Source organism: Bison bison, unplaced genomic scaffold (assembly GCF_000754665.1).
Source record: "Bison bison bison isolate TAMUID 2011002044 unplaced genomic scaffold, Bison_UMD1.0 scf7180017864334, whole genome shotgun sequence".
NCBI lineage: Eukaryota > Metazoa > Chordata > Mammalia > Artiodactyla > Bovidae > Bison > Bison bison.
This window is the reverse complement of record NW_011494906.1, coordinates 147,420-159,893: the sequence shown is the minus strand read 5'-3', so window position 1 is coordinate 159,893 and position 12,474 is coordinate 147,420. Positions and strand designations below refer to the sequence as shown.

Below are 12,474 nucleotides of genomic sequence, written 5' to 3'. Positions count from 1 at the left end.
TATCAGTCCTGAGTGTTCATTGGAAGGACTGATGTTGAACCTGAAACTGCAATACTTTGGCCACCTGATGCGAAGAGCTGACTCATTTGAAAAGACCCTGATGCTGGGAAACATTGAAGGGGGGAGAAGAAGGGGATGACAGAGGATGCAATGACTGGATGGCATCACCGAATAAATGGACATGAGTTTGGGTGAACTCCGGGAGTTGGTTATGGACTGGCATGCTGCAGTCCGTGAGGTTGCAAAGAATTGGACACGACTGAGAAACTGAACTGAACTAAGCTGAAAGCATCCTTAATCAGTGTGCAGTTCAACCTGCCATGGTATAAATCAAGTAAAATACAGTATAATGTAGAGAAGTCTCCAGGAATTAAAGATATGCCTCATCTGAGAATTCCCACAGTACCCACCTCCGCTGCTTGCTTCATTAACCTGCCCGCAGTCCCAGGCTTCGGGGTTGAATTCCGCTCTGCTCTCTTCTGGTTGGGTGTGGACTCCAGGCTGACTACGGGCTTCTCCCTAAATGAATTTTGTGATCGTATAGTTAACAGAAAAACCACTACTTCACAACTATCAGAAATTCTGTATTACTTTAGAGTTACAATTTTAAGGTATCTTTCAGTTTTGAGATTCTAGGAAACATTTTGCCTATGAAATTTGTTTCTGTGATGCCATTCTGTCCTGCAAAATAATGGCTGTTTTCTGCTTTTCAGACAATTGTTTAAAATGCTAATGACAGCAATGAGTAGCTTTCAGGGGTGTTTTCCTCCCTCTAATAATCTTTTTTTGATGTTTTTAAATATTTAGACATAGCTTTTTTTTTTTTAACTTTACAATATTGTATTGGTTTTGCCATATATCAACATGCATCCACCACAGGTATACACGTGTTCCCCATCCTGAACCCTCCTCCCTCCCTGTACCATCCCACATAGCTTTTTAAAAATAGTACACAATGCCTTCTAAGGAAATTCAACAAGCCTCTCCTCATCCCTTGCCCTCCCAGTCCTCCAGGCCAGAAGGGCCCCTCAACTGTTGGACTGTTTCTTGCAATAATTAGCTCCATATTTCTGAGAAAGCCTGTTGACAGCACTGTAACTGCCAGTAATGTGATAGAAATCAGTATATTTTGTCCCTTGAAGCAAAATGTTACAGGAGAGGACTGAAACTAAAGGCAAGGATATGATTTTGGGGTAGAACAATAGAGTGAAATATATGGGGCCACAAAGACCTGAGTTTGAATCCTGGCTCTCATATTTGCTGTGCAACCTTGAGCTAGTAAACTAGTCTGTCTGAACCTCGGTTTGACTGTCTATAAACTAGAGATGCTAATATTGGTCTCACAGAGTTATCAAGAGGGTTAAATGGAAAAGCATATGTATACATCTGGCTTCTCTGGTGGCTCAAACGGTAAAGAGTCTGCCTGCAATGTAGGAGACCCAGGTTCGATCACTGGGTTCAGAATGACCACCCCCAAAATGGCTTTTTCCTGACCATCCCCAAATTTTAACTCTTCTCCAAAGGTATAGTGTATGGGAGTGATAGGGAGGAGGTGGGGCATACTCCCCATTTTCAGTATTGTTCTTCTCCAAACTTTCAGCTCTCAGAATCTTAAACAGAGACAAATGTCATGTTTCTCAAGAAAGTCAACTGTAGAAACTGGAAGATGGTTGAATCATTCATTAGTTACTGAGACCAGCGGGCAATATTGCAAGCATTCTTGGGAAGCAGTTCAGTTCTCAGGGGTCTGCAGAATGGCTAGAAACTACGACAAGGTGGCCTCTGGCCTGGCCTGCAGGTCCCAGGACTGCCCTCCCGCTGTTATCACCAGGAGCACACCAGGCTCCGTTGCTGGCAGCCTGGTTCATGCAGACACCAGCTAAGGATTTGTATTACAGAACTGTTATCAAAGTCAGTTCTTGAAAACCACCCAAAGACCCAGTCCTTCCACACAAAGAAAGAATCTTACCCCTGCTGGACACTGCTTCTGCCCTGTTCTATCGTGCCCTGCTGTGGCTTCTTGGGCAAAAGCTGGTCCAACGCCTGAGATCCCACAGATTCTTCTAATTCAAAGGAAAAAAAAATCATGTTACTGAATATTTAAACCACTACTGCCTTCTATGGGGAGTGTAATCCATGAAAGGAGGGTTGGAGTCAGGCCTTGACAGTGATGCAAAGGTGGGAGCTCTAGTCTAGCACTGAGCCCAGCTCCCAGCTCAGTTCAGTTCAGTCACTCAGTCGTGTGCAACTCTTTGCGACCCCATGAATCACAGCACGCCAGGCCTCCTTGTCCATCACCAACTCCCAGAGTTTACCCAAACTCATGTCCATCGAGTCAGTGATGCCATCCAGCCATCTCATCCTCTGTCGTCCACTTCTCCTCCTGCCCCCCAATCCCTCCCACCATCAGGGTCTTTTCCAATGAGTCAACTCTTCACATGAGGTGGCCAAAGTATCAGAGTTTCAGGCTCAGCATCAGTCCTTCCAATGAACACCCAGGACTGATCTCCTTTAGGATGGACTGGTTGGATCTCCTTGCAATCCAAGGGACTCTCAAGAGTCTTCTCCAACACCACAGTTCAAAAGCATCAATTCTTCGGCACTCAGCTTTCTTTATAGTTCAACTCTCACATCCATACGTGACCACTGGAAAAACCATAGCCTTGACTAGAAATACCTTTGTTAGCCAAGTAATATCTCTGCTTTTCAATATGCTATCTAGGTTGGTCATAACTTTCCTTCCAAGGAGTAAGGATCTTTTAATTTCATGGCTGCAATCACCATCTGCAGTAATTCGCAGCCCAAAAAAATAAAGTCTGACACTGTTTCCACTGTTTCCCCATCTATTTCCCATGAAGTGATGGGACCAGATGCCATTTTTAGCCCTCAATAAATTTTGGGATAAAGGGGGCTGTGGGACCATCCTGAAAAGGGTTCCTCCTCCAGGAAAGAGAGATTTTGGAAATCCTGGGTATGGAATTGGGGAGCGGTTGCCTCTATCCCAGATGGCAGAAGACTTGGGGTTAAACCCAATGGCAGAAGCTTCTGTGGGGCTGGAGCCGTTCTGAACTCTACCTGCCAGGCAGCAGCCGCGTCTGTTTACTTGGTAAATACTCGCGAAGGTCGCTGGATGCCTGGCCCGCTTTGATTAAATTAGTAGCCAACGACCATTCCTAACTATTCACTTATTTCCGTTAGCAAGCATCTCTAACAACGAACAAATATCTACGAGAAGTGAAGGAAACCACGGTGACCTTTCTGAAGGTCCGAGGGCCTGCTGGGACCTGGAGAACGACCCCGGAAGCCCCCAGGCCGGGACGTGGCGGCTCGGTGGGGAGAAGCCCCACGCCCGCCGCGGCCTGACCGGGGCCGGGTTGGAAGTCCAGGAGCGGGCTGGGTGCCATTCGGCCCAGTACTCGCGGTTCTCAAGGCGGGCCTGACGCGGGACCGTGGGAACCTAGGGAGGCGGCGCCCGCCCTCGCCCCGGGCGGCGGGGCTCAGGCCCATCCCGCTGCTGCCGCCCCGCCGGTCCCCGGGCCTCGCAGGGGGCGACGCGCCGGGCTGGTTCCCAGACGGCGCGGGCCCGGTCGGCGGCGCGCGGGGAGGGCGGAGGGGAGCGGAGCCGGCATGCGGGCGCGCAGCAAACGGCGGGGCGCGCGGCCCGAGCGCGAGGGCGCGGTGAGCACGTGCCCGAACAGGCGGGCACCGATCGCGAGCTTGGAGGCCCAAGAACCTGGGGGCAGAGGGATGTTGAGAGGAAAGGCCGGGAAAAGCTGCGTAGGCTATTGGTGGGATGGAAAGTAACAACCCTTTGCATAGGACTCAGAGGTGGAATCTGATGTGGTTGGAGAAGCTGAAGGTCAACGGTGCAGACAGAGGAGCAACAAATGGAGACAGGAGTTCAGGCCTGGTTGGACTTCCCTGATGGCTCAGATGGTAAAGCGTCTGTCTACAATGCGGAAGACCTGGGTTTGATCCCTGGGTAGGGAAGATTCCCTGGAGAAGGAAATGGCAACCCACTCTAGTACTCTTGCCTAGAAAATCCTATGGATGGAGGAGCCTGGTGCAGGCTACTGTCCATGGGGTCGCAAAGAGTCGGACACGACTGAGCGACTTCACTTTCACTTCAGGAGGTCTTGGAGAAGCATCTTCTTGTTTAGGAGTTAAAATCTTGGGAGATTCAGACTAGGTAGATGGACAGATAATCTTTTACATGCTTTTAATTAAATGATATACATATGTGTTATATATATATATGTACATATATGTATACACACACAAAAATAATAATAGGATACATGTAGTTTTGAAATGAGGATAAAGTTACTACCCATGAATGCACCATCCAGGGTTTCCCAGCTGGCACCAGTGGTTAAAGAATCTGCCTGCCAATCCAGGAGATGCAAGAGACACGGGTTCAGTCCCTGGATTGGGAAGATCCCCTGGCGTAGGAAATGGCAACCTTCTCCAGTATTCTTGCCTGGAAAATTCCACGGACAGAGGAGCCTGGTGGGCTACAGTCCACGGGGCTGCAGAGAGTCAGACACTGCTGAGCGACTAAGCAGCAGCCACAATACACCACCGTTGGTAAGAACACTGCAACACAGCAATACCTAGCACAGATGCTCCTCCTGCCTGTATGATCTTCCCTTATCCTGTCTCCCGGCCTTCTCTTCACCCCCCGCCCCCCGCCTCAGAGGTTACCTCTCTCCTGTCTATCATGCTTTTGTTTTATAAAACATTGTTTAAATCTCTTCTTTGATTTCCTAACACGCTGTTTCATTTTGCTTATTTGAAGATCATAGTGCAATTTAATCACGCTGTATCATCTGCACTCTGCTTCTTTTAAAGTTGTCTCTATAATGCATTCACATTGCTATACAAATCTGTAATTTGCTTCCCTTGATGAAAAATATTCCATTATGTGACTAGACCACAATTTATTGATCTGATGATGAAACTACTTGGGGTTTTTAATTTCTATTTGGATTTAGAAAAATATTGAAAACAACCCAAACTGTGTCCTGGTGTATGCATGCAAGAGAATCTACAGGATTTAATAGCTAGCAAGATATGAAAATATTCAACTTTACAGTAGAACACTAAAACATCTTCCCAATTGGTGGTACCAGTTTCACTTCCACCAGCAGTGGGTAAGAATTCTTGTTGATTTACATCTTTGCCAACAACTTCCCTGGTGGCTCAGACGGTAAAGCGTCTGTCTACAATGCGGGACACCCGGGTTCGATCCCTGGGTTGGGAAGATCCCCTGGAGAAGGAAATGGCAATCCACTCTAGTACTATTGCCTGGAAAATTCCATGGACAGAGGAGCCTGGTAGGCTACAGTCCATGGGGTCGAAAAGAGTCGGACTCGACTGAGCGACTTCACTTTCACTTTAAGTACTATCTTAATTTTTCCAGGTGAGCAGATATAAAATAGTATTTCACTGAAGTTTTCATTTGCACATAACTGATCACTAATAGGGCTTCCCTGGTGGCTCAGACAGTAAAGCATCCGCCTGCAATGCAGGAGACCTGGGTTTGATCCCTGGGTTGGGAAGATCTCCTGGAAAAGGGAATGGCAACCCATTCCTGTGTTCTTGCCTGGGGAATCCCATGGACAGAGGAGCCTAGCAGGCTATAATCCTATGCTGTGTGTAGTCACCCAGTCATGTCTGACTCCTTATGACCCCATGGACTGTAGACTGCCAGACTCCTCTGTCCATGGACATTCTCTAGGAAAGAATACTGGAATGGATTGCCATGCCCTCCTCCAGAGGATCTTCCCAACCTAGGGATCGAACATCAAGATCTTTACATATATTTATTAGCCATTTAGACTTTCTCTTTTAAATGTGCCTGTTCGTGTCTTCTGCCCATTTGCCTTTGGAGTTGTGCTCTTACTAATTTGTAGGTATTGTTTATATATTCTCGATATTCATCTTTAGCTAGTCATATTTGTTTGCACACATTTTCTTCCAGTTCCTGGCTTGTCTTTTCACTCTCTTTATGAAATCTTTTGAAGAGAAATTATGGACTTTAAGGAAGCAGAATTTACCAATTCTTTCTTTTGAGGCCAGCTCCCTATGTCTTTTCATGAAGTCTTACTTTGCCCTGAATTCAGGAAAATATTTTTCTACGTCTTTTTTGTAAAAGTTTTAAAACGTTCTTTTTCATTCTGTCAATCTGGAATTGATTTTTGTGTGCATGTGAGGCAGAGATCCAATGTGTGTTTCCCTCATATGAATAATCATTTATCTCAGCATCACTTACTGGTAGTTTCTCCCTTCCCTTCCAACCCCACCCCCAAGCCCCACCCTCATGATGAGCAAGGCCACCTCTGTCACATGTCAGGTTTTCGTGAATGAGCAGGAATATTGTTGGCTCTTATTCTACTCCACAGGCAAAGTGTTTGTCTTTGTGCTACTACTGTTAAGGGAAACACACTGACTGAAACCTCCCACCCTGGCCAGCTGCTGCTAAGTCACTTCAGTCGTGTCCAACTCTGTGCGACCCCATAGACGGCAGCCCACCAGGCTCCCCTGTCCCTGGGATTCTCCAGGCAAGAGTACTGGAATGGGTTGCCATTGCCTTCTGCATAGTAAATATTTGTGTGAGTTATTTTATGACAGGAGGTCCTGGCAAGGAACACAGAACTAACAACCCATCACCAATGGGAGGAATCTGGGAAAGGTCAAAAGAAGACACCATGTGTCCTGCCACCTCCCAGAGTCCCTCTCACTGGCATCCATCTTGGCTAAGCAATGCCTGTGCCACCAGGAAGGACCCTGAGTCAGAGTGACTGGCCAGAGAAAACCCGGAAACGAATCCCATCACCATAAAGTTGGAAACTGTAAGCCACATGGCAGAGCAGTTCTCCTGGGTTCCCTTACCCTACCTCTCTGCCTGGGAGCCCCTTCCCAATAAAGCTTCTTGCTTTGTCAGTATGTGTGTCTCCTTGGACAATTCATTTCTGAGTGTTAAACAAGAGCCCACTCACTCTTAGACCCTGGAAGGGATTCAACGATCTCATCATATGATCTTAATTACTGCACCTTTATGATAAATCTTAACATATGGATATCTTCAGATTCCCCTTATTCTTCCTCAGGAGTTTCTTGACTATTCTTGAGCTTTTGCCCTTCCATAGTTATTTCAGAATCAGCTTGTCAGGTTGCTCAAAAGAGTGTGTCATCACTTTGATTGACATTACATTGAATCCATAAATCAATTTGGCAATTTTGAGATCTTTAAAAACTTGAGTCTTCCAATCTATTACATATTGTATCTCTCTCTTTGTTAGTACCTCTTTAATGTCTTTCAATGATGTTTTATACTATTCTTCATACAGATCTGATCTTAGGTGTGTATTACATTTTTTTTCTCTATTCATTTGAAAGTTTACACTCTATTCTTTTATTTATTGACCTCAAAATTTTAACATTTATGCTTAAAGGTTTAAAGTAATATCCTAAACACCCCTCTGAAGCAATGTGAGAATCTTGGGACACTTTCACTCCAATCTTACCCTTCCATGCTATTTTAGTTCTGCCCTTTTTTAAAACCCCCAATTCACATTATTAATGTTACCATTATTACATTATATATATATATATATATATATATATATGCTTAGATTTGCCTATACATTTGCCACTCCATTTGTTTATCATTCCTTCTCGCATTGCAAACCTTCCCTCTGAAGTCATCTTTCTTCTTCCTAAAATATAGCCTATATATTTATATATAGTTCCTATAGGAAACATCTGTGAGTGATTAACTCCTGGCTTGCTCCAGACGCTTGCTCCTTGGAACAAAAGCTATGACCAACCTAGACAGCATATTAAAAAGCAGAGACATTACTTTGCCAACAAAGGTCTGTTCAGTCAAAGCTGTGGTTTTTCCAGTAGTCATATATGGATGTGAGAGTTGGACCATTAAGAAGGCTGAGCACCGAAGAATTGATGATTTTGAACTGTGGTGTTGGAAAAGACTCTTGAGGGTCCCTTGGACTGCAAGCAGATCAAACCAGTCAATCCTATAGGAAATCAGTCCTGAATATTCATTGGAAGGACTGATGCTGAAGCTGAAACTCCAATACTTTGGCCACCTGATGCAAAGAACTGACTCATTGGAAAAGACCCTGATGCTGGGAAAGATTGAAGGCAGGAGGAGAAGGGGATGGCAGAGGATGAGATAGTTGGATTGCATCATCGACTCCATGGACATGAGTTTGAGCAAGCTCCGGGAGTTGATGATGGACAGGGAGGCCTGGCGTGCTGCAGTCCATGGGGTCGCAGAGAGTCAGACACGACTAAGCAACTGAACTGAACTGAACTCTTGGTTCTCATGGTGCCCAGATGAGGACCTCAGAGGTTCCTGGGGCATCATATGGAGAAGCAAGAGCCACAGGGCTGTTCAGGCAGCCAGGCGGGTTTGGAGGTCTGCAGAAGGACAGGCTCCTGCCTCTGAAAGGGCCCAAGGGGAGACCCCGGTGCCTCTCTGAGGGGCTCCTCCTTGACAGAGAGTGCTGGAGTAAAAGAACTTTGTCTGTTCTATCTCTACACTATTTCTACTGAGGTCCCCAGCACTAGAACTGCTCAGAGCTGGGAGTGCCTCGTGGGCCCCCATGGCTCTGCTCCCCCACCCCCACATTCCCCAGCCGGAGGCGTTTCCACCTCCCCTCCCATTCAGGGCACTGCGGTGGGAAGGTGCCCACAGGAGCAGACTGTGCTTCTGCTCCTCCAGGCCATTAAGCTTTGCATCTCTTCCCTAGAAAATAGGATAGGAGAGCAAAAGCTGTGCACTGACTGAATTGTGGTTTGGGATTTTTGGATTCTTTGTTTGGTTGGTTCAGTAAGATACACAACAAAATATTAATAACAAGAAATGTCATGTTAGCCTACTGAGCCTATGAGTGTTGCTTGTCCTTTTCCCAATTTTATGATATTTCTATCCATCTCTTTGGGGGTGGGGGGAAGAGAAATAAAAACAGCTGGCTTTGTCCTATGGGTTCTCCCCTCCAAGTATATGTCTTCTCTCTCCAGTTAGACTGGGGGCACCCTGAGAGCAAGATTGATTGCTGATCCCTTTAATGAATGCAGCATCCAGTTATTAAAAAAATTGCTGCAGTCACTAAAACTCACTTACAGGGCAGCATAGCCACCAAAAAAATTGAAACTGTTTACTCAAGAGTATATGAACCTGCTTTCAGACAATAGCACCTTCATTCCTTCAAACACACTAATTGAACATCCCCTGTGTTCAGGCTCCACCTAAACTGATTCTTATACCCCCGCCTCCTCCAAAATGACCTTGGCTAGAATTAACCAGCTTGCCACCCCCTCCAGATTATACCTCAGTCTTCCCTGTTTTTCCAGAATTTTCCCAATCATTTGATTCAAGATGTTGGAGTCCCTTTGGGGAGTCGTTTTTCCTTGTCTCCCTTATCCAGCCAGCTGTCAGGTTCTGCCAGTTCTTCTTGCCTTGTCAATTCTTCTATCCTGCCACTATGTTTTAGGATGATGCAAAACTGGTTCTGAGAGAAAACAGATCCATGAGCATTTTCAGTGACCTAGAAGGGAATCAGATAGAAGAAAGGGATGGAGACAAGACTGAAGTAGGTTAATCTATGCAGTAGTCCCTCCCTAGGCCCAGAGAGGTATACCTATTCAGGAGCAGTGAAAGAGGCTGCTAGATCAAAGAATGGGGTAAAGTGGGGCACCTTGAGATCCCTGAGCATGGATTATGTTTCCCAAACTATTAATTGGTAACTGACAAATATTGATTTTTTTTAAAAATGCCTCAGTTACAATCTGTAGCTAGTTAGAAGAGTATGTGGGCTATTTTGCAGTTGGGCCATGATTCCACTCCTGCTAAGGGAGAGACAGAGAAGAAGGCAGAGACAGGATGGGAGTTATAAATCATCACCTCTCACAGTCACCCAGTCTATATTTTAAGCACTTTCCCCGTATCAGGCATTTGCTTGGTACTCAGGTTGTAAGAATAAATCTGCCCTCTTGGAACTTACAGGTAAGGAATAGGGGGAATAAGAGACAGACATTAAACAATTCTTCAATACATAATGACAAGCTATGATAAATGCTCTGAGGAAAAGGTACAGGGTGGAGGGTATGGGGGTGGGGTGGGAGAGTGCCAGTCTGTGGCAGGGGAATCCCACCTGCCAGCGTCAGGTCACCCTCAGCCCTTTCCTGAACCTCTCCCACAAGTGCCCCCTCACTCTGGCTCAGGAAGAGAAATTTACTCCACTGCCCCATCTCACCCCTGGACAGACTAACTAAGACCTTCTCTTACTCTGGAGTCTCTCAGATCAGATCCAGCAAATCTGGATGTGTACTTTAAACCAACCAGGTCCCCATCTGCCACCAGCTGTCAAAAGCTGGAGTCATTGAAAAAGAGAAATGACATGCACCATCCCCCTTTCTTCAGCTGCCTCCCCCCTGCAGGCCCTCAGCAGCCTCCACTTATGACTGTTACAAAGAGAAACAGTTATAAACACCTGAGGTTTCAGAACCACTCTCCTGTTATGGGCTGAATTGTGTCCGCCACCCCCAAATCATCTGTTGAGTCCTGACCCCAAGTATGGCTTCCCTGGTGGCTCAGTGATAAAGAATCTGTCTACCAATGCAGGAGATGCAGCTTCAGTCCTGGGTTGGGAAGATCCCCTGGAGAAGGAAATGGCATCTCAATGGAAATCCCATGAACAGAGGAGCCCAGCAAGCTACAGTCCATGGGGTCACCAAGAGCCAGGCACAACTTAGAGACTAAACAACAAAACCACAGTATGTAGAATGTGAGGTGCGCTGTGTTTGGAGATAAGGCCTTTGGAAGGAAAAGGAAGGTAAAATGAGATCAAGTGGGTGGACCCTAATCCAATATGACTGGTCTCCCTACAAGAAAAGATGAGGGTGCAAACCAAGGAGAAAAATAACCCTGCGGACAGCTTGATCTGGGCCTCTAGCCTCCAGAACCATGAGAAAATAAACACCTGTTGTTGCAGCCACCCAGCCCACAGTGTTTTCGTATGCTGCCCCTAGCTCCTCAATTCAGGGAGGAGGCTGGACAGGGTGTGGGTGCCGCCCTCGGGTGCAGGGCTCCCCATCCCTGCCCAGCTGGTTTCTCTACCTTTGTTTTTTTCCCCCTGCTGTGTATATAGATTATTCTTCCTGAACACACCTCAGATCCAATTTCCCCACACAGAACCTTCAGCCGCCCAGCTCCCCCTACCCAGCAGGGTCTGAGCAAACAGCCTGGTTCTGTACCTGGAGCCCTGTGGATTAGGATCTAAGTCAGTGTTTCTCAAACATTAAAATGTTGATTCCTGGGCTCTTTCACCCCAATATCTCTGGGGTGGGGCTCAAAAATTTATATGTCTAGATCTTCCAGACCCAGGGATTGAACCTGAGTCTCCTGCATTGCAAGCAGATTCTTTGCCATCTGAGCCACCAGGGAAGCCCAATAAGTTCCCAGGAGGTACTGATGCAGCCTCTTTCCCCGGGACCCCCCAAGGACTCACCCGTCAGAGCAGCTGCTTCCTTTCCCCTCCCCACCCCGGGCCCTTGAGCCTTTGCCCAGCTTTGTCCTGCCAGGAATTCTCTGCTGCCAAGTGGACACGGTGGTCAGATCCTGGGGCTTCCCAACTCAGGATAAAGTTGAGAGGTTGTGCTGCTTTTTAAAGGAAAGGGCTTATTGGAATTTGAACCAGAACTGGAATGGTTTCAGTCCCAAGGATCATTTGCTGTTGTTGTTCAGTTGCTAAATCGTGTTTGACTTCGCGACCCAGTGGACTGTAGCCCACCAGGCTCCTCTGTCCATGGGATTCTCCAGGCAAAAATACTGGAGTGGGTTGCTATTTCCTTCTCCACCAAAGGAGAATAGGGTAGCTTAAAAACAAAAAAAAACAGAAATCTAGACCCACTCCCAGATACAGACCTCCCTTCAAGACAGGAGACACGCTACTGTGATCACCTTTTCTATATGTAAATGATCAAAAGGAGCCCCAGCGAGGGTAAGTGACTTGTCCTGGGAAACAGCACGTTATAGCAGAGGCTGAGCAAGAACCCAGGTCTCCTTTGGTGTAGTTGTGTGCTCCCCTCTGCTCACCTGCCTTTTCCGAGCCAAAGAGGGTCTCCTCTCACCCTGCCTGTTCTTACCTCTCCCCATCCCACATACTTGTGACCCAGCTGGGCCCTGGCATTTCCAGCCATTGTGAAATGGAGCCTCAAAGGACTATAAAACTTGCCAAAAGGAGAAGAGTGGGGAAAGCGGCAGAAAAGGAGGGAGAGGTGGAAACCTTTTGTTGGGGGAGGGAAAGGGAAGCCCCCCATTGGTGTCCAGGAAGTTGGGGGCGGGGCTTCTCCTGGGACCTGCCCACATGTACCACCAACTCTGCCTCTGACCCCTGGAGGGCTCCGGCTGCCGCCCCGGAAACCACAACCCCCTGCTGGCCTCAA

General features: G+C 46.9%; 1 protein-coding gene across 1 annotated transcript in view; it reads right to left on the bottom strand.

The window, feature by feature from the left end:
• HRASLS5 (HRAS-like suppressor family, member 5) overlaps nt 1-3,568 on the bottom strand; it is a 22,241-nt gene extending 18,673 nt beyond the window's left edge. Inside the window, exons 1-3 of the mRNA XM_010853949.1 lie at nt 3,255-3,568; nt 1,970-2,063; nt 411-519 (exon numbers count right to left, since the gene is read on the bottom strand). Coding sequence (XP_010852251.1) covers nt 411-519; nt 1,970-2,063; nt 3,255-3,507 — 456 coding nt within the window. The 5' untranslated portion in view covers nt 3,508-3,568. The remainder of the gene's footprint in view (nt 1-410; nt 520-1,969; nt 2,064-3,254) is intronic.
• Between the last annotated feature and the right edge of the window lie 8,906 nt (nt 3,569-12,474).